Source organism: Magnolia sinica, chromosome 1 (genome assembly GCF_029962835.1).
Source record: "Magnolia sinica isolate HGM2019 chromosome 1, MsV1, whole genome shotgun sequence".
Taxonomy (NCBI): Eukaryota; Viridiplantae; Streptophyta; class Magnoliopsida; order Magnoliales; family Magnoliaceae; genus Magnolia; species Magnolia sinica.
This window is the reverse complement of record NC_080573.1, coordinates 36,461,519-36,484,121: the sequence shown is the minus strand read 5'-3', so window position 1 is coordinate 36,484,121 and position 22,603 is coordinate 36,461,519. Positions and strand designations below refer to the sequence as shown.

General features: G+C 40.4%; 1 protein-coding gene across 17 annotated transcripts in view; it reads left to right on the top strand.

Annotated features, from left to right (window-relative positions):
- LOC131245698 (uncharacterized) overlaps nt 1-22,603 on the top strand; it is a 127,052-nt gene that overhangs the window by 75,544 nt on the left and 28,905 nt on the right. For 15 of the 17 annotated variants that reach the window (XM_058245402.1, XM_058245416.1, XM_058245409.1 and 12 more), the window contains one exon: nt 22,387-22,602. The exons of 1 other annotated variant lie outside the window; for it this stretch is intronic. In XM_058245402.1, the coding sequence (XP_058101385.1) occupies nt 22,387-22,572 (186 nt within the window). In that variant the 3' untranslated portion in view covers nt 22,573-22,602. The remainder of the gene's footprint in view (nt 1-22,386; nt 22,603) is intronic. One more of the 17 variants, XM_058245431.1, reaches the window with a different exon arrangement.

Genomic DNA, 22,603 nt, shown 5'->3' with positions numbered 1-22,603 from the left:
GAAGACACAAGTGAAGGTGGAACATCAAGGAGCAAAGAATAGGCAAATGCGGTGCCTTGGTGACCCTAACCCTTGAACCAAAACAACCTAAACCTTTAGATGATCTTAAACCTAATAGATGAACCTTTTATTGATCATTCCTTAAGCCACATGAGCCTAAATTGACCATCCTTAGATTGGCTTTAGAGGTCACGTGTTGCTGAAAAAATTGCACAAATTCAGCAACCTTCAGTCCGACCGAAGCCACCTTCGGTCCAACCAAAAACGACTGAAACAGGACAACGGTCTAGGACAAAATTTTAGGCAATTTGGCTGGCTTCGGCGCGACCGAAGACAACCTTAGGTGCGATCGAACTTACATTTGGTGCGACTGAAGACTAGCCATTTTTGCCCCTTTTTTGACCGTTGGAACTCGATTTCTTTATATATGAGATCTGGTCCTTGGGCATTTGAGAGGGTTTTTGGTGCAAATGAAGCTTAGGTGAATCTCCAATCATATCCCACATCCTAAGCCTCATATTCTATTCGATTTGATTCATCTTCTTGAGCTTTGACACTCCAATGAGGATTCCAACCTCAATGATGAGGATGAACTCGATCTCCGCCATTCTCTAGAGTTTAAACCTAGCCTCTATTGGTATATCCCTGTCTAAATTCTCGAGAAGACCCTTTCAGGTGAATCCCCTATGCTTCACAACTTCCTATTAGTTTTAGGAGATCACCATACCTCCTATCACCTTGGTCACCACATCGGAGCATCACATGCAAGATGTTTGATCTTGGAGTTGAGGCCTTGGCAAAGAATCGACATCATGATCGAGGGAGCAATTGAGGAACAAATTCAAGCATGGGTGAGCTTTGAAGAAGCGACTCAAGAACAACGCATCAATGGAGCTCAATTCGACTAGTGTCACTGAGTGAGTCCATACTCTCTTTCCTTGTGTAGGATTGAGAGTAAGAGTTTGTGACCCAAACTTAATATGTTCTTATGTAGGACCTAGGCTCTTGTGTGTGGCCGAATTCACTGGACATGGGTGTGTACGTGTAAGTCTTCGTGGTAGCCTTCGGCGGGAGTAAACGTAGACTCTTGGATTCGGAATAAGGTTGTTGGTTAGCGTATTAAAAACCAACTAAAGTCTCTTACGGGAGCCTCCAGCGGGAGTGTACATCAGTAGGTTCATGGATTAGGACTCATCTTCTGCCTCCTTTGTCATCCATACCAGCTAAAAGAGAAGAGATAGATGGCATTCTTGATGAGCAAGCGGTTTCCATCGAGCACAGAGGTTTTCAGAAGTATCTCGTCAAGTGGAAGAACAGGCCAGAGTAAGATATTACATGGATCACGGAGAGCGATCTTTAAAAAATTGACCCAAATCTTCTTGAGTATCACCGCAACTTTATATTGTTAGAGGCGATCTCTTCTAACCGAGGGGAGTTGATGAGGACATTTGAGCACCATATCGAGTATATTAGAGGAGGAGACGAGTTGTTGCCCATGCCCCGGTTTCTCTATGGCTAGATGATCATTATGTGGGGTCTGACTTCGAATTGTAGGTGCATGACCCCACACTCATACTCGGTGCATCAGTGAAGACCCTACATTGGGGATATGCATGTGGGCTGCTTTTTGGGAGCAGGGAGGTACGTTTTACACGTGGAGACACGCTTTTCTCCTTAGCTAGGGGCTATTTTAAATTTGTTAGAGATTTAGGGTTTGTCTTATTTTGGCTTAAAATTAGGAGGTACTTGAGACTTTTCCTTATTGAGAGGCATTTTTTTTTTTTTGTAAAAGTCTCAAGTTGAGACTATTTAAGGGTCATGGGAGCCCTAATTTGAAATGGCTATGATTATTATGAATGTGATTTCTCTGCTAGGGTTTTTCTCCTTTCAATTTCCTATGATTGGAATGGTGTGAAGCCATTAATCTTTGATCTAGATAAGTTTTCTTCTCTCTATCTCTATTTCTTTCAAATTTCCCTTTTATTTTTCACTTTTCTGAACCCATCTCAACAATGTTCATTCCCAACTCTCATCCTTATCAAAACCCAATCGAAATCCCATCAAAACCCAATCAAGACCACATCAAACCCTAATTTAAACCAACACCTTTTTTCCCCATGTCTATGAATAGTGCCATGAACAATGATCTTCTTACTTTCATTCCTCTTTTCGCTTGTTTTCCTAACTTGTAAACCCCAAGTTCCTAAATCCCCCATTCTAAAGCCCTGAATCCCCATTACCAAATCCTTAACCTAATTTCCAATTAATCCAAACCTAGAATACTTGACCCTTAATGGACATTTGTGAGTCCCCTTGAACGTAGATCAATCCCTATGCTATAAATGGAAGTCCCATCTTCCATTGGGTCTACTTCTCTTTGATTTATATTTTTGAGGATCCATACTACTGGATTGTAGTTAGGTCTTGAATTTAAAAATAGTTGCTTACTTGAGTATCTTTTATATCTGTGGTAGAGTATATATTTTTATAGTTCTTATTGTAATGATAATCCATTGATTAATCTCATGACATCATCTTAACTAGTGTTTGAAATATTGGTATCGTGCTATGTATCGCACCCTTGGGATACAGATATGTATCGGTTATCGCATGGGATATATCGTTTGTATCGCATAATTTATCTCACTTTTTGGGAAACATGGGGAAACATTGGGGAAATGGTTGAATTTTTCAATGAAACTTCAGGGATTGTTATAAAAGACCTTAATACACACTTTTAAATCATAACATCTTTAAAAAAAGGTGCACATAATAAATTTCCTTTGTATAGGGTCCTAAGCTATGCGATGTTTAACTGAACTAGTGCAACTATATTTAAATTAAATGCATGACATTTATAAATGTATCAAAGATATGTATGAAAACACAACCAATTCATTGAAAATCAAAAGAAGAAGTAAAAATTGAGAAATATGCATATCAACGATGGGGACTGGTTGTGGCCTAGACCCACATAGAGTTGCGCAGTGGCTTGTAATCATCCTCTACATCTCGACGGGGCTGGGAATAGTTCATTCAAGTGTGTGTGATGTAATTAACAAGTTGTATGCCAAATAAACATTATAGTAAGCCATAGAGAGTTTTTAATGGTGGGCATTCAATGACCATTGTTTTCTTGTGGTGTGGTCCACTCGATATTTGTATCTCCCTTATTTTTAGACTCATCCTCTTGAAAAAGAGATGGACAGCTTGGATAAAACACACCGTGTGGGGCTCACAAAGTAGTGTTAGTTGCCACCTCGGTGCTGACATTGTCAGTAGGCAATCCTCGTTGAATCACTCCACCGAGGTGGGTGAGACCCCTGATTGTGGAGGCCATTCTGATGTATGTGTCTACATCCACACCGTCCATACCTATTGGAAGCTCATTTTAGGAAATGATTCAAAATATGAAGTAGATCCAAATCCTAGGTGGACCATAATACATGAAACAGTAGTTGGAGGCCACTGTGATGTTTGTGGCTACATCCACACCGTCCATACCTATTGGAAGCTCATTTTAGGAAATGATTCAAAATATGAAGCAGATCCAAATCCTAGGTGGACCATAATACATGAAACAGTGGCAATCGACCATTAAAAACTTCACCCGGGCCACAAAAGTTTTAGATCAATCTTGTATTTTTCTGGTCTCTTCATCCAGATATTTGTGACCTTATCAATAGGTTAGATGACAAATAAACATTCCGGTGGCCCTTGTAAAGTTTTTAATGGTAGGGATTTAATCACTAATGTTTCCTATAGTATGGCCCACGTACGATTTGGATTTGCTTTGTTTTTGGGATCAGAGCTTAAAATGATCTTTCAAAACTGTTGGAAGGTGTAGATTTAAGACATATATCACTGTGAGCCCCACAATCAAAGTCCCATCCACCTCGGTGGATCCACACCCACGGCCGTAATTGGCACATTTGTTGCCAAAGCCTTTTGCATGAAGTTCCTCTTTGGGAACCTAGGTGGGGTGATGCAGGACATGAAATTCAAATATGATGTGCAAGATTTCAGGCTTAAGATCACATTAGTTCAGAAACAATTACACAAATTCCATATCTCACACAATAGTTCAAACATTCAATTAAGGGGAATTTATGTGGGTGCAGGCTTACACTTGTTAGGGTTGGATCAATAAAAATTATGAAGCAAATAATACTTAAAGGGAAATAGAAAGCATCCACACATGGATGACAATCAATCTCTAATCCAAGGAATTCACCAATTTCAAATCAAGGAACCCTAGGGTGAGAGAAGGGGTAGAAATTGGGGATTTAAAACAATCTAGGGTTAGGGTTAGTGAAATCAGATGAGAGAGGAGTGAAAGAGAGGAGAAAAGAACCTGTAACCAACTCGCGTGCGTGGACAGCTAGGGGAGGGCCTGACGCACGTGTGCTGATGGCTGGCCGCACGTGCGTGGGGCCCACGAACCCAAAAAGGGCTCTCTTGGGTCTGGTCGGCCAGACCTGGGCTTCAAAACCCCAAAATCTCACGTCGATCTGACGAACGGCCTAGGTGTGGTGCTCTGCCGAAGTTCCAGCCCTCCTACAGCGCCAGATTCTAGAAACTACCTGTAGGGAGAAGATCTACTTCAAAAAAACTGATGAATTTGAAGCAAGGGTGGTTGTATAAGGTGAGAGATATGGATTGAAGAGGGTAGGAGCGGATGGGGATAGATGTGGCTTCACACCATGGTAGTTAGCTCTTCGAAAAGGGAGGGCTTCGCACCCACTTAAATTTTTCCACAACTCAGAAACTCAGATAATATAAAAAAACTTGCAGGAATTTTTATTAAACTGCAATGAATCAAAAGAACTACAAGGGGTGCCTATTTATAGTGAAAATCGTATAACCCAAAACTCGCGCCATGTGCGCAACCTATTACTTGGCGATGAAGTAAACTAAAATAAAAAAACAATTAAAGAAATCTAAAGCATTCATGATGTTTTAAATAATATAAATAAGCAAAACCTAGAGTATGAACTTAATCCGACTAGTGGGCCACGATCATGAGATCCTATGATGGGCTTTTCTTGACTATCGGGCCCACTCTTTGAATCAAAACTCCGTCTTTTAACTAGGAGGCCCTCCCTAGATGTCGTCATCGAGCCAGATTGACGGTGGGGCTTTCCTTTGTACGTACGTGCGTAGGGGGTAGCGTGCGTGCGCGTGTGCCATGACGTCCCCATCAACTCTCCCCGACTCCGAAGATTTCGCCACTGGCGAAATTAAACTCCTAAACCACTCCAGGATGTCAGGATCATGTCTCTGAAGCTCCTCATTGAGCCACGTGCTGTCGGAAGCTGGGCGTGACTTCCATTTAATCAGGTACTTTTGAAATTCGCTGTCCGACGTTGAAATTATCTGATGGTCTCGAATATCCTCTATTTCCTCTCTGGGTGTGCGAAGGGTAGGTATGGGAGGTATAGGCTGGGAAGAAAGGTCAGGAAGAGGTTATGGTTCAAGGGATAAATTTAGGGAATCAAGATGGGTGGGCGAAGGGCCGGACAAAGTATCAGTGGTCCCCTGAAAAGTAACTAGATCCTCCACGTTGAATGTGGAACTAATTCTTATAGAAGGTGGAAGATCTACCTCATACGCATTGAGACCGTTTCGTTTTATAATTTTAAAGGGTCCAGCACTATGCGCGTGTAACTTACGAATGACCCTTGGAGGGTACCGCTCGGGCTTGATGCGGACCATCACAGTCCCCAATATTGAATTCTTTGAAATGTCTATGTTGGTCTGTAGAAAATTTGTAATGTTCATTACTAGTAGTGGTCTTTCGCTTGATTTCTTGATGCAATGAATGTATGTGATGCGCAAAAGACTCTGCAGACTCTGATGGCCTATGGGACCATGACATAGGAACAAAATCAATAGGCTTCCTAGGCTTGTAACCAGTAACGACTTCAAAAGGACTTAGACCTGTGGACTTATTAACAGAACTATTGAATGCAAACTCGGCTATGGGTAGTACGGTGTCCCATGTCTTGGTATGCTCCCTCACTAAACGTCGAAGTAAACTCCCTAGGCTCCTATTAACCACCTTAGTCTGGCCATCGGTCTGAGGGTGGTAGGCAGAAGAAAATTGGGGCCTAGTATTCATTATGTGCCATAGTGTCTTCCAAAAGTAACTCATGAATTGCACGTCACGGTCAGATATAATGGTTTTTGGTAACCCGTGCAGTTTGACGACCTCACTAAAGAACAGCTTGGCAACATGAGATGTGTCGGAGGTTTTAGAACAAGGAATGAAGTGGGCCATCTTAGAGAAATGGTCCACGACAACAAATATGGAATCATGTTTACGGATAGTCTTGGGAAATCCAAGCACGAAATCCATACTGATGTCTTGCCAAGGGATGAATGGAACTGGCAAAGGAGTATATAATCCTGTATTTTGTTTTTTTTGCTTTGCCAGTTGACAAGTACGACACTGCCCTATAATTTTGGCCACGTCTTGCTTAAGGCTTGACCAATGAAACCTATCCTCCACTAGGGCAATGTTCTTATCTCGACCAAAATGACCCGCAACTCTTGAATGTAACTCTCAGACAAGAAAATCGCGGAGGGAGGTGTGTGGTATGCACAAGCGGTCACTCCTAAACAAATATTTGTCTAAAATCAAGTACTCACTACTGGCTCCTGATGAACTCTCTAACAACGACGCGTACACAACTCCAAAGTCTGGACACTCTGAATACTCTTTTTTGATACGCTCGGGGCCCGTAACTTCAACGCTCATGGAGTTGAGTAATGCGACTCGACGACTTAACACGTCGGCAAGCTTTTCTCTACACCGGCCTTGTGCTTAAGCACAAAAGTGTACTCTTGAAGGAATTGAACCCACTTGGCATGCCTAGGGTTTAATTTCTTCTGAGAGTTTAAATATCTCAAGGCCTCATGATCTGGGAATAAGACGAATTCTTGTGGTAATAGATAATGACGCCAATGACACAGTGATTGTACTATCGTTTAGAATTCTTTGTCATAGGTGGAATATTTTTTTTTTCGCCTCATTCAGTTTCTCACTAAAAAAGGCGATAGGGTGCCCTTCCTGACTAAGTACTCCTATGCCGACTCCTGACGCGTCACATGCGACTTCAAAAGCTTTTGAGAAATCAGGAAGCCGTGTGACTGGAGCTTCGGTCATCTTGACCTTTATCTCCTTGACGACCTTCGAGGTTGCCTTCGTCTATTGAAACTCTCCCTTTTTTATGCAGTCCGTGGTGGGAGCCATAATGGAACTGAAACCTCTAATGAACTGCCTATAAAAGGTGGCTAAGCCGTGAAAGCTGGCACCTCATGAATATTACGGGGTTCAGGCCAATTGACGATGGCCTTGACCTTCTCGGGATCCACCGATACACTCTCAGGTGACACAATAAAACCTAAGAAGATCACACTACTAGACAAAAACGCGCACTTCTTTAGGTTGGCGTACAACTTCTTGGCCCTAAGGATCCCACAAACCTGCCTCAAATGGTCGAGGTGCTGCTCCTTGGTCATGCTATAAATCAAGTTACCATCAAAGTATACGACCAGGAACTTTCCCATGAAGGGCCTCAACATCACACGCATGAACGTGCTTGGGGCGTTAGTTAACCCAAAAGGCATAACTAGCCACTCGTATAGCCCATCATTTGTTTTGAACGCCGTCTTCCACTCATCACCAGGGCGTACATGGATTTGGTGATAACTACTTTTGAGGTCAATTTTTGAGAAGATAGTAGTATTGGCCATCATATCCAACATGTCATCAAGACGCTGTATGAGAAACCGATACTTGACTGTGATTTTGTTGATGGTTTTACTATCAACACACATCCTCCATGTGCCATCCTACTAGATGGCACGGCACACGAACTCATGCTCTCTCGAATGAAACCTTTCTCTAGGAGCTCATCAATCTGCCTTTTCAACTCATCATGCTCCTTTGGGTTCATTCTGTAATGTGGGAGGTTTGGTAGAGTCGTCCCAATGATTAAATCAATGACATGCTGTATATCCCTCATATGAGAAAGCTCATTTAGTAGATCATCAGAGAAGACATCACGAAACTCATGCATTACCTGAATGGCCTCGGTGGGTAACTCTACACTAGTCTCTGGTACACTCTCCCTAGCTACAGGGGCATATACCATCGAGTCTGCCTATGTTTCTCGCTCAAAGTCTTTGGCATTCAGGATATGAAGCGGTTTGGACTTGGACTTTGACTCCTTCAATTCTTTTGAGCCGCTCACACTACTCTGTGTGGTGGACTCTTTTCCAGTCGTATTCTTGGGTGGCAGAGAATTTAGCTTGACCTTCTTGCCCTCAAAACAGAATGTACACATTTGAACGACCAAATATGGTGACATCCCTGTCATAGAGCCATGGTCTGCCCAGAATGATATGGCCAACATCCATGGGAACAACATCGCACCACAATGTGTCCTTATATGATCCAAACTGAATAGGAATAAGACAACGGTGCGAGATTGGAATGAAAGTTTCGTTAACCCAAGAGACTTTATAGGGTTGCAGATGGGCTTCCAGCTTTAAGCCTAAACGGGTCGCAGTGCTAGTCGATGCCACATTGGCACAACTACCACTATTCACGATCAACTTGCAACTCATTTCCCCACATTTTGCATAAGTATAGAAGATTGTGTTGTAGCGCCAGTCATCAGTGCTCTTAGCTTGAGCTAAAGCGCAATGCACAATCGCGAGGGTCGTAGACTCTTGCGCTCCCTCTTCCTCATCACTAGGGTTCTCTACGGGCTCATATTCTTCTTCTTTGTCGTCACTCTTTGGAGGCACTACTTCTACTTGCCCATCAAAGAAGAATACTTTGGTGCCCTCTCTAGTGCCGCACTGGTGAGCAAAATGACCAAACCTCTGACACCTAAAACACCTAGTGGCCCCATTGCCATGTGAACTAGACCCGGCAATCTCTTTACTCTTATCGTCCCTGGGTCTGGGCTGAACATTATTGGAAGGTTTGTTTTGGAATCCTGTGTTATGTTTAACCCTAGAAGGGTTGGCCTTGACACCGGACTCGCGAAAGTCAAACCGCCTTCCCATAGATGCTTTAAGGTATAGCTCGACGTCCAACACTACTTGGTACAATTGTTCAATAGTGTCTATGTCTTTGGTGAGCAATTCTCTCCTAATGTCAGGACGGAGGCCCGTTTTAAAACGAGCAAGGGTGAGTACTGGGCCCTCATCAACCTCACAGCGGGTCGAGTACTCCTCGAATTTCTTGATATAGTTTGCAACACTCATGGAACCTTGTCGAAGAGACTGCCACTCAATCAACCGTAAGCGATAAGAGAAAGGGAGGTACTTCTCTTTAAGTGTTTCTTTCATTTCTCCCCAATGGGCTATTGGGAGTTCCCTCGCTCTTTTTCTTTCGCTTGATCGTCGCCCAAAACCTCTTTGCTTGGCCCACAAGTTTCATCTTGGTGAATCGGACTCGTCGAGCATCCGACATGTCATACCACCCAAAATAATGGTCCATATCCGCCAACCAATTTAGAAAGGCTTTAGGGTCCAAGTGGCCATCAAATATAGGGGCATCTACTCTAACTCCCTTGCGGAGTTGTGCATCTAGGTTATATTGATCATGATGTCCCTCACGGGTTGGGTGCACAGGTGCGCGCCTATGACCAACTCCTTGGCCGCCCCCATTCCTTGGTCTAACCTCCTGACTACCTGCTTGAGATTAGACATCTTCCCTAATGGTAGTGTTTGTTCCGAGAGAGGCCTCTATTTAGTCAAGGCGCTGATCTATGCGTTGTTCCAAGCGCTTACTCAGGGAATCAATCTGCTGGGTTAACTTGGCCACAGTTTCTTACAATTGCTCCATGTTTAGTGTAGGGTGCAAACTGAAACTGTGACCTATACGTGTAGGCATACACTTGCTAACTCCACCTAAGGACTTTCTAGGACGATTATATGTAATTAAATAGGACTAAATGATCCTATGAGACTTTATATGAGAGAACTATGCAGTGTTACTAAAATCCAGCCATATAGTTGACAAAATAAGAGACTATGGACTCCTAAAAGCTACATGTGATGGACTGGATGCATGAAGGACTCAACAAACTAACCCTTAAACAAGTATGTATTCCCTTATAAGAACCCTAGGCTCTGAGACCAAATTTGATGCAGGACATGAAATTCAGATATGATGTGCAACATTTCAGGCTTAAGATCACGTTAGTTCAGAAACAATTACACAAATTCCATATCCCACACAATAGTTCAAACATTCAATTAAGGGGAATCTATGTGGGTGCAGGCAGGCCTACACATGTTAGGGCTGGATCAATAAAAATTATGAACTAAACAATACTTAAAGGGAAATAGAAAGCATCCACACATGCACGACAATCAATCCCTAATCCAAGGAATTCACCAATTTCAAATCAAGTAACCTTAGGGTGAGAGAAGGTGTAGAAATTGGGGATTTAGAATAATCTAGGGTTAGGGAAATCAGATGAGAGAGGAGTGAAAGAGAGGAGAAAAGAACCTAGAACCAACTCACGTGCGTGGACAGCAAGGAGAGGGCCCGACGCACGTACGCTGATGGCTGGCCGCACGTGCGTGGTCAGCCAGACCCGGGCTTCAAAACCCCAAAATCTCATGTCGATCCGACGAACTGCCTGGGCGTGGTGCTCCGCCAAAGTTCTAGCCCTCCTGCAGGGCCAGATTCTGGAAACCGGTTGTGGGGAGAAGATCTGTTACAAAAAAAACTGATGAATTTGAAGCAATGATGGTTGTAGAAGGTGAGAGATATGGATTGAAGAGGGTAGGGGCGGATAGGGATAGACGTGGCTTCGCACCACGGTAGTTAGCCCTTCGAAAAGGGAGGGCTTCGCACCCACTTGAATTTTTCCACAACTCAGAAACTCAAAGAGTAGAAAAAAACTTGTAGGAATTTTTATTAATCTGCAATGAATCAAAAGAACTACAAGGGGTACCTATTTATAGGGAAAACCCTATACCCCAAAACTCACGCCATGTGCACAACCTATTACTTGGCGATGAAGAAAACTAAAATAAAAAACAATCAAAGAAATCTAAAGCGTTCATGATGTTCTAAATAATATAAATAAGCAAAACCTAGAATATGAACTTAATCTGACTAGTGGGCCACGATTATGAGATCCCATGATGGGCTTTTTTTGACTATCGGGCCCACTCTTTGAATCAAAACTCTGTCTTCTAACTAGGAGGCCTTCCTTGGATGTCGTTATCGAGACAGATCGACGGTGGGGCCCTCCCTTGTACGTACGTGTGTAAGGGGTCGCGTGTGCACATGATGTCCGCATCATAAGGCCCACTACGATGTATGTGAGAAATCCACTCCTTCCATCCATTTTGTGAGTTCATTTTAGGACATGATGCCAAAAACGAGACGAATCCAATACTCAAGTGGGCCGAAAACGTTAGGATTGAACATCCACAGTTGAAATATTCGTTGAGCCATAGAAGTTTTGAATAATGCTAATATTTGTGTTTTTAGTTCATACTAGTGGGAATGATGTTATGAATGGTATGGATGCCGTGTAAACGTCAGTGTCGACCACAGGGTGATTTCAACGGTAGGAATTTTCCTAACCACATTTTCCTTTAGTACGGACCACTTGAGTCTTGGATCCTACTCACTTTTGGTCTAATACAGTAAAATGATCTCATAAAATGGATGGACGATATGGATTTCTCACAAACATCAAGTTGGGGCCCACATGGGTTTCCAGTGCGGAAATTCCTGCGAAAGGCTTCCGCATCAAATCTGCATCTGGTGTAACTCGTGTACTGAGTAAACTCTATGGGGTCAACCGTGATTTATATATTTTATCCACTCTTTCCATCCATATAAAAATAAATCATATCCAAAGCTCAAATGGACCACACCACGGAAAACAGTGAATTGAACGTCCGCCATTGAAAAATTCCTAAGGGCCACAGAAGTTTTGGATCAAGCTTATATTTGTGTTTTCCCTTCATCCATGTTATTGTGGTCTTATGAATAGTTGGATGACAAATAAACATCATTGTGGGCCCTACAAAGGTTTCAACGGTGGAAATCATTATTCCCTCTGTTTCCTATGATATGGTCCATTTGAGGTTTTGATATGCTTCAGTTTTGGGCTCAACCCTTTAAACGAACTGGAAAAATGGATGAACGGCGTGGATAAACCAGATGCATTCACGATGGGCCCAAAAGCCCTCGAATCTACCGTTTAAAAAGATTGGACGGTGTGGATAAACCACATGCTAACTCTCTGTTAAAGAGGGATTAGATTTCTCTCTCACAAAGATTGGCCGAAGCCATTTTCGAAGAAAGAGGGTTCCGGTACTTCTGGAACCCAAAATCGCTGAAATTTTGCTGTTTCAGATGGCATTTTCGAAGAAAGAGGGTTCTGGTCCTTCCGAGACCCCAAATCTCGTGGATTTGTCAAAGAAAGAGGGCTCCGATTACGCAATCTTCTTCTTTACAGGTACTGAAACCCCATCTCTCACATCAATTCAAATATTTTCATTTTAAATTTTTTTTTTCTCGATTTTTCATTAGTTATGGAATCCCGACATCTCTGGCATTTTTATCGTCGAAATATCTGTCATAAAATCTGCAAATAATGCATGATATCCTGACAATATCGAGAAAAATCGTGCGATATATCGCACGATACGAAGAATCCTCAACAAAAAAAAATAAAAAATAAAAAAAATCCAAGTGCTTTTTGGGGGTTTTGTATCGCTTGCATGTGATAATGATATTATTGGTTGATATATTGGCCGATAGTATCGATATTACGAACACTGATCTTAACCTAGTCTCATGTCCTGCATCACAAGATTACCATGTAAGAACACAATTTTCACATCTGGTTGAAATAGGAACCAAGACAAGTTTACAACCAAGGAGATAACCACACGAGCAAAGTTAAGCTTGGCTACAGGAGAGAATGTCTCAAACTAGTCCATGCCATATGTTTGAGTATAACCTTTTGTAACTAACCGTGCCTTATAATGTTCAACAGAACTATCTGGATACTTGATGGTATAAACCCGTTGACATCCAACTGTCTGTTTGCCTTCAGGTAAGGAAACTAATTCCCAAGTACTATTCTTCTCCAACGCCCGCATTTCTTCCATCATAGCCTTAGTCTAGTCAGGGATACTCATAGCTTCTTTCATATTACGCGGGGTAACTAACGAGGATAAGGAAGCTGTAAAAGACTGGAAGGAAGGTGAAAGATGACGATAAGAAACAAAATTGCTAATGGGATGCTTTATAAATGAGCGATGAGGATTGTGTAAGGCAATGGGAAGATCATTAAGAGATAATGAACTGATACTTGAACCACCAACAGAAGTTGATGAAATGATGGGCTGTTGATCAATAGAGGATTTAGTTTGTCGATGATACACAAGGATAGGTTTTGAGATAGACTGGGTAGGAGCACATGCTCCCCCTAACTAGTAAGATGATTATGTAGAGATTTCCCTTCATCAGAAAAGTACAGAATGTCTTCAAAGAAGGTGACATCGGTGGATACATCTCTTAAAGGTAAGAGGGTCATAACATTTATACCCCTTTTGTGATCGAGAGTAACCTAAGTGTCGGTGGACTCAACTTCTCTTTACTGCTATTAAGAATTTGAACAAAACATGTACATCCAAAAATCTTAAGGGGTAAAGGGTTTATCATGTGGATGCAAAATTTCACATGAAGACCCATGTGACAATATTCAAGATGTTAAAATACAACAATAAGCAAGGCATCATACTAGAATCTTTTAGGAAGATTTATACTAAGTAAGAGGGCACATGTAACTTTAAGAAGGTGACGATTCTTTTGCTCAACCATGCCATTTTCTTGAGGGGTTCATGGATATGAAGTACGAGATAAAATCCCGTGATCATGCAAATAGGATAGGAAGGCATGCGACATATACTCGCCCCCGTTGTCAGAATGTAGAATTTTAAGAGGGCATTGAAATTGGGTAACCACCTCATTATAAAATACCTTACAAATATCAAACACTATGCTTAGATTTTAGAAGATAAACCCCATGCCATCCATCATTCGAGTGCAATCATCAATAAAAGTAACAAAATATTTCTATAAAAAAGAAAGATAACAGGAGCAAGACCCCAAGCATCAGAATGGACTAGCTCGAATGATTTGGGTTTCCTCTCAGATGAACTAGGAGGAAAGACGGTCCGGTGATGTTTGGAGAACTCAAGTTTCACAACATAATGGTTGAGATACAAAAAATTAAAGAAAATAAAAATTTTAACCTAGACAAAGATGGGTGCCTTAAGTGGCAATGCCATCTAGACACCGACTCCCTATCTAGAGACAAGGCATTGAATTCTGTCACAGGTGTATCATCTAGGAAATAAATGCATTCATGTTCATTGCCCCCACCAATCTACTTTGTTTGGAGGTCCTGAAACACATGGTGAGAAGGAAAGAAGGTTACTGAACAATTCAAGAATTTCGTCAGAGAATTGACAGATAATAGATCAAGGGGAAAGCGGGGAACATGCAAAACTAATGATAAATACATGGGGGGAGAAAACTTGATGGAACCAGTTCCAGATACAGGAGTTTGGTTTCCATCAACAATAGTGACAAAATGTGACTGACTAGGAGGAAGGCATGAGCTAAACAGTTGAGGCTTACCAAGCATATGAGAGGTGGCTCCAGAGTCAATGATTCAAAGAGAGGGAGAGGAGGACACATGAAGAATAGTACTTGATTGGGCTACTGTGGTTTTGGAAGTGCCAGAAATCTCACGAACATGAAATCACATCAATGCATCATAGGCCTCACGTGATAAAAGAATAAAATCACCTGAAGAAGACTTCTCTACTGCAGTCGGTTGTGAAGTCTTCTTGGAACTAGTGGAGGTACTAGTAGCTATAGATATACCGGCCCAAAATGGATGGCCAACAATGTTCCAAGTCCAACATCTCTCAACAAAGTGTTTAGTGCCCCAAATGTGTACAAAGGCAAGGTTTGTCACGTTCACATCCTTGTCCATTACGTTCATTTGTATCATGTCCACCACAATTAGTGTCATGACCCTGCCTTGGTTATTTGCTCCTCTATCACATCCATGTCCCTGAGCACTCCACATTGGAGCTCTAGAAACATGGCTAAAAGAAGGTTCATCACCGGTAACATAATGCGGATCGATCAGATGGAACGAAAGCAGAGGTTGATGACGTTTTGACCCTTTGACACATGACATAGATAGCTATTAAAGGGGGAAGAGGGTCCATGACTATAATCTGTTTTCGAACAATGTAATACTCAAAGTTGAGGCCAGAGAAAAATTGCATTATTCTAGTTTCTTCATGTTGCTTTCATGCATGTTCATAGTCCATTGTACAATGGGTAGGGAGAGGATGATAGAGATCTAGCTCATACCACATAGCTCTAAGAGCTGAACTATACTCTTTCAAGGATCTTTAATCTTCTTGAAATCCATCTTGCTGAGTTTAGGAACATGATAGAATTGCTCATAGTAGGTTCCATACTATTAAGTAGCCAAGCCATGACTTGGTAGTTCTCCTTGGTCCAAGTCTCGACGTTCCCATCAGTAGAATCCATAGCTTCATCCAAGATATAGGAAAGTCTATCTCTTCCTCCTAAAAATAACTTCACAGATTGAGCCCACTGCAATAGTTCTTACCATTCAATTTAATTGTTATGATTAACAAGGGGTGGGGTTCTGAAGGTCCCACACTAGAGATCAAAGTGATCTTATCCTCCATAGGGGTCCATGTACACAGTTCAGGAGCAAACAACTCACGGAGAGGCACAAGAGACAGAAAAAGCAACAGTTTCACAGAAGGTCGAGTTCTAAATGGTGGCTTGGAGGTCTAAAACTAGCCGAAGAGAAAATCAGCAACAAGGAACAAGAGATGGTTGAAACAAGCATCAACAACACTTCACAAGAGAAGTTTAAGCATTGGAACATACATCATGAGCTCTGGTGTATAGATAGACCACCCAGGACCCAAAAGTGGTAAAGCCGGTCCACGTTTTGGGTTCACAACTCCTCCAAATCCAACCCCCACTCAGAAACAACACCATGAGTAGTTAAATACAAGGGATCCGATCCACCATGTGGAGAAAAACACAGAAAAACCATCAATTTGAGAGAAATCAAAGAAAATTAGAAAATTTAGGTTTTTTCATTGGATGAGAAAACTTGTGCAAACATGCCTCAGATGAGCTCCAAAAAATCTTACAATCATTACCTCTAATATTCTAAAATCGAGATGTATTAAACCATGTTCTTTCCAATAAAAAAAAGGCCGTACAAAATGTACAATTGTTGATGTCAGCCATATGGTTGCTAATGGTAGTAGATTCTTGTGTGACTAATCAACGTGAAGATTCTTGCTCTGATACCAAGTTGATTTGAGTTGATGTAGGAGAGTAATGAAGAAGAAAGTAGAAGAGAAGAGAGAGTGAGATGTGAGGGAGAAGCCTTTTTGTGTGTTAGAGCAACAATCCCTTACACCTTTTATTATAATGCTAGGAAAACATTAAAACATATTCTATAGGAGCATACAACACTGTACATGCACACGCCCAAAAATACATCAAACCCAAAAGTACATAAAGACACCACAACAAATACATCATTTTCACTCTCTATAAGAAGGTCTCAGTCCAACTGGTTGGACCACAAGTAATTGTCCACCTAGCGGATAACTTCCGACCTATCATGTACATGCATCATCCAACCCTTTCAATATATTTGTCCCACCACAAGGATCAACTAGTGCAAAAATTAGCCCCATCTACTAATAAGGTAGGCCACATTATAGAAATTAATTAGCCATTGATAAATAGTACAATACAAGTGTGGCCCACTAAATAAGTGGATGTGGCCGAATTTTCAAATGGTGATCTGGGTGATGGGCCTAACTTATCGGACATGTGAGATGTCAAACGCACATGAAATGTTAGAAGTTATTTGTTGGGTTGACCATAACTTGTGGTCAAACCAGTTGGACCTGAGACCTTCTCTTTAAAAGCCGGGGTAATTGATGTAGAGTGGGTCATGGACACTTTCATGTCCAAGATGGATAAGAGAGGTAGAAGTCATTAAGATCGTGAGAACCTTAAAACATGCATATCTCGCAAACCGGAATGAGTTACTCGACGTACCATATATGATTTTGGGGTAGGGCGAGCTACTTTAGCCAACTAACTCGGCTCTGCCTGGTTGCCCACTCTGAATTTGCGAGATTCCATCAAATCGACAGTCGAATTCCATGTTTATTTCCATTTTTACTAGTTTTAGTAAGTTTTGGTTTGATTGTAACTCTTCATCCGTTGGGCTTTAGGAGTTATGTTCAACATGAAAAGTGTTTAGAAAAATTAGGAGAATAACGTGGTTAAGCCACATAGGACACTATAAATAGTAAATTTACTATTTATAGTAAGTTACGAATTTTAGGGAGTTTTAGTTGTAGTTTAATTCCGAAACTTATTACAAGGCTTGGTATCCCTATTTAAAGGGTTGTAGACTTGTTTATTTGAATCACCAATCAAATTACGAATTTTATAGAATTTATTTTCTATTTTCCTTGCTTTTTCCTCATGGATTCGAGAAGTCTTTGTGAGGAGTGTAGAGAAGCTCTGTGGATTTGGAGTAGTTATCATTGAGGAAGACGGTGATCGGCCTCATCACGTTCATCCATGTGTCAATTGGTATCAGAGCGAGGACTCCCCTCGGGTTGATGGCAAACAACGAATGTATGGAGCAAAATCCCGTGGATAGTAATCCAGTGATTCGTTATCTTTAGGAAAGAGTGAAAGCTTTCCACCAAGAGAGTCAGTTGACCATTCAAGTGCTGTAGGCAATCCTCAACCGTATTGCGGATGCGCTAATTCCGCCCCAAGCCTAAGGCGATTCTCAACCGCCCGTGGTCGTTGTATGACACAACATCGATTCCTTTAGAGCACCACCCAATGATGGTGAATCGCAGGCCACCACTTTAATTGTGAAGAATCCGTTGTACATGTCAAAGGTAGAGATATATTTATAGCGGCACCACGCCTTTCGAACAAGGCACACTGTAAACCAAAAAGTTTGTAATGTGATCATCGATGTCAGGAGCAGTGAGAATCTCGTGTAAAAAACAATGGTGGAAAAGCTGCAACTGAAAACAGAAAGGCACCCGTTTTCATACACGATTGGATCGATCAAGGAAGTCAACAAAACAGAGATAACTGAACAATGCACTGTCTTGTTTTCAATTGGTAAAAATTATAAGGATCAAGTACTTTGTGACGTAGTCGACATGGAAGCTTATCATATGTTACTTAGTCGACTATAGCAAAATAATATTGATGCTACGTATAAAGGCTGGGATAACGTATTTATATTTATTAAAGATGGTAGAAAGATTGGCCTCGTCCCTATGAGAACGGAGAACCAACTCAAGACTTCTAAAGTGGAGGGACAATCTCTCATAAACAAGCATGATTTCGTTAAACAATCTAAGGAAAGATGAGATGTAGATGCAATAGTTGAAAAGGAAAAATATATGGAGCCTATGAACATCATAAAGGATTTGAAACTAGTGTTGCAGGAGTTTAAGGAGATTGTGCTTGATGAACTCCCTAATAAATTTCCTCCCATACGAGATGTACAAAATCACATCGATCTTGTCTCAGGAGCAAGTCAACCTAATTGGTCAGAGTTTAAGGCGATTGTACTTGATGAACTCCCCAATAAATTGTCTCCCATACGAGATATACAAAATCACATTGATCTTTCTCAAGGGCAAGTCTGCCTAATTGCTCACATTATCAAGAAGAATGTGAGATTTTGCAAGCCCAAGTAAAGGAACTGATCTATACTAGCTAAGTCAAGGAGAGCATAAGTATATGTATTGTGTCAGCTCAAGAGCCTGATGGCAAGTATAAGAAAAGGGCTAATAAACATCGGCATCAGAAGTTATTTGAGAATCATGAGGTAAGTCCCTTGATTAACTCGAGGATGAGTTTTTTCAAGTGGATGGGTCAGATGTAAAATGTGTCATAGATACATTCCTATCATTTCTGGACCAAAAGAAGGTGGAACATAAATTAATCATAACTTTTGATTCGGGTATCGTTACGGCGCACCTGACCGAGTATCAAGAACCGAAACAGGATGAGTTCTTTTGAAGTGGAGGGGACTGATGTAGAGCGAGTCGCGAACACTTTCATGTCCAAGATGGATCAAAGAAGGCCCGATCGGAAGCAGAAGTCATCAAGACCGTCAGAACCTTAAAACAGGCATATCTCGCAAACCGGAATGAGATACTTGATGTACCATATATGATTTTGGGGTAGGAAGAGCTACTTTAGCCAACCAACCTGGCTATGCTGGGTTGCCCACGCCAAATTTGCGAGATTTCGTTAGATCGATGGTCAAATTCCATGTTTATTTCCGTTTTTACTATTTTTAGTAAGTTTTGGTTTGATTGTAACTCTTCATCTGTTGGGATTTAGGAGTTGTGTCCAACATGAAAAGTGTTTAGAAAAATTAGGAGAATAACGTGGTTAAGCCATATAGGACACTTACTGTAAATAGTAAATTTACTATTTATAGTAAGTTACGAATTTTAGGGAGTTTTAATTGTAGTTTAAATCCAAAACTTATTACAAGGCTTGGTATCCCTATTTAAAGGGTTGTAGACTTGTTTATTTCAATCATCAATCAAATTATGAATTTTATAGAATTTATTTTCAATTTTCCTTGCTTTTTTCCCCGTGGATTCAAGAAGTCTCTATGAGGAGTCTAGAGAAGCTCCGTGGATTCGGAGTAGTTATCCTTGAGGAAGACCGTGATCGGCCTCATCACGTTCATCCCTGCGTCAGTAATTCATACTCCAGCTATGTATTTATGCTTAATACACAAGCACTTAGAAATGGTAGTTAGTGGCACTTATATTAATCCAAAATTAAACCAATTAAATTGTGGATCGCACTCCCATTAAGTTGTAGTATATAAATCAGATTCATTGTACAATAATTCCACTGATTTGTGGACACTTGTTATTTGAAATAAGGCCGTTGGATATTTCTCATTTCTGACCATTCAATAAGTGTCTAACAATATACCATTTTTATAACCAAATAAGAGTTATTTTTGATCCATGATAAATCTAAGCTGGTGCTCGTAATTTGGATGATTTATTTTGAATTGTTTGTATGTCACTTAAGCAATTTCTTAACCATGCGTATTGCACATAATGCTCTACCAAAGTATCAAAGTATTCTCTATTTTAAAAGGCAAGTTATATGATACTCTCGCAATGTATAACACTTGATAGGCATGCATGCAAAAAATGTACATATGCTATATATTAACTCAAACTAAACCAATTGTGGAATCTACCGTCACCAAGTCACGGTCCTAAAATCAGATGTTTGAATGATCCTGACCTTTGATTCGTGGACACTTGTGTTTTGAAACAGGACCATTCGATATTTTTCATTCTTAACTGTCCAGTAAATGTCCATTAATCTCATCGTCAGATGAATTAAATGTAAGTTTTGGTTTAAGACTTAAGAGACATGATTTGGACAATTTAATTTTAATTACTAGTACACTAAGTGTTCAATTTTTAAAGATAATTTATTTGTTGTATTTTCACATGTCTTCTTAGATTTATAAATTATATGAATTGATTTTGAATATAGTTGCATCACTTCTGTTAGACAACACAGTTTAGGACCTTATACAAAAGAAACTTATTTTGTACACCTGCTTTTGTGATCTTTTGATATCGAAGTGTGTATAGATGTCCACTTTAATATCCCCTGAAGTTTCATTGATAAATTCAATCAATTTCCCAATGGTTCCCAATGTTTCCCAAAAACAGCGATGCATTACACAATGCATCCAGATATTTCTCATGTGATTACCGTTATGTTTCCATATCTCAAGGGTGCAATACATTTGTAGATGATGATTCCGAAAACATTGGTAATATGATAATCATATCTAGTTTTATGTTGTATATTTAACCATTCCATGAACTTTTAGTTTTATTAAACAAGGTAGTTTTCTGACATGCTAGATTTAATGGGGGAAATTATCACTTGTACAGGTTTAACAATACACATATGCATATTTATTGACAAGAATGCAAGAACGGGCATATGCAATATATCCTATAATAGGTATATGCAAATATCCTAGTATAAATTAGTGGAAACCATGCAAAGTAGCTACCTTGAAGACCACTATGGGATTTGAATTTCAAGAAATTTAAAACACATTATTTCTTAGAAGTTAGAACTGAATAGTTGGATCACCCAGGATGATGTTCAATGTGCATGCTAATTCCATTTTTCTGATTTTGACACTTAAAAAAACTCAAGTTTTGAGTTTATGATTTTGTCTGATCTTCCACATTGATATTCTCATTGATCTTATCCTTGATTTCATACTCTTACTTTTATTCGCTCAAGCAAAAACTTTGCTTGGTGCCAGCAATGCACCATCTAGTCCCAAGCCTGGGTAAAAGAGTAGGTAGCCGGTTGTTGAACTTTTGCCTAGCTATCCAAGGAATTCCTGTTTCAAAGCTTGATTGGTGAAGCAAGATTTGTATGTCTAACCTTAAATATCTGGGACAATGCAAAGATGATGATGACATCTATTCAATTAAGCATTTTAAGTTTGGTATGAAAGGTTCTATTTTAGAGTGTACTTGTGGAAAATTTGTCTTCTACTTAACCAACAAAACCATATCTAGTCTTCATGTTATAGCTTCTTTTACTAGAAGTTATAGATCCTCTTTGTTTTTTCCTGTGCTGATGATACAACAAAATTAGAACATTCTAAAGTTGAAGTTTGGCAGTCGACCATCCTCTATTTTAGAATAAGGTTGGATCACATCTAGTTATCTCTGTATTTCCTCACAAAAGGGAAAAGTGTTGTATGAAATGCTAAGTTACTTAAACTTGGTATGCCTATGCTATATAAGGAAACTGTAGACAGTTTCTTTGGTTGTTCTTGGCCATTGCGTACTTCATCTCCCTAGATGTAAGGTAGCACACATGTATGAGATTTGAATAACTCATCTAATTGACATTATTGTGCATGAACATGAGCGCCCTAATCATAACTAGGATATGGTGCAAAATATTGAAGGGGGAAAAGCAAGTGCCTAACATTGGATCCTTTATATTCTTTCGAATAAAAATAAAAATAAATAAAATAAAAACACTAGATCCTTTATAATTGCATGACTAGTCCTTCAACATGGAAATGAAGTGTTTTCATGGATTTGTACAACATACAATGATATGTGAGCTAACTAGTGACAAATTTATAAATACAGGAGCTTGTTGGGCCGTATTGGTCTCTTCGGGCTACTTTGGGGCCTGTTGTGGAAACTTTTCTTCTGCTTGATAGGCTGTTGTTCCTTCAGGAGCGTCACACTTTGGTACCAGAAGTAACAATACTCCCTCTATTTGATCCTACATTGTCACCACGAAATTTGGCTATCATCGCTCGGAAATTTTGATGAAGATGCAATCTCCTCGAATATGACAAGG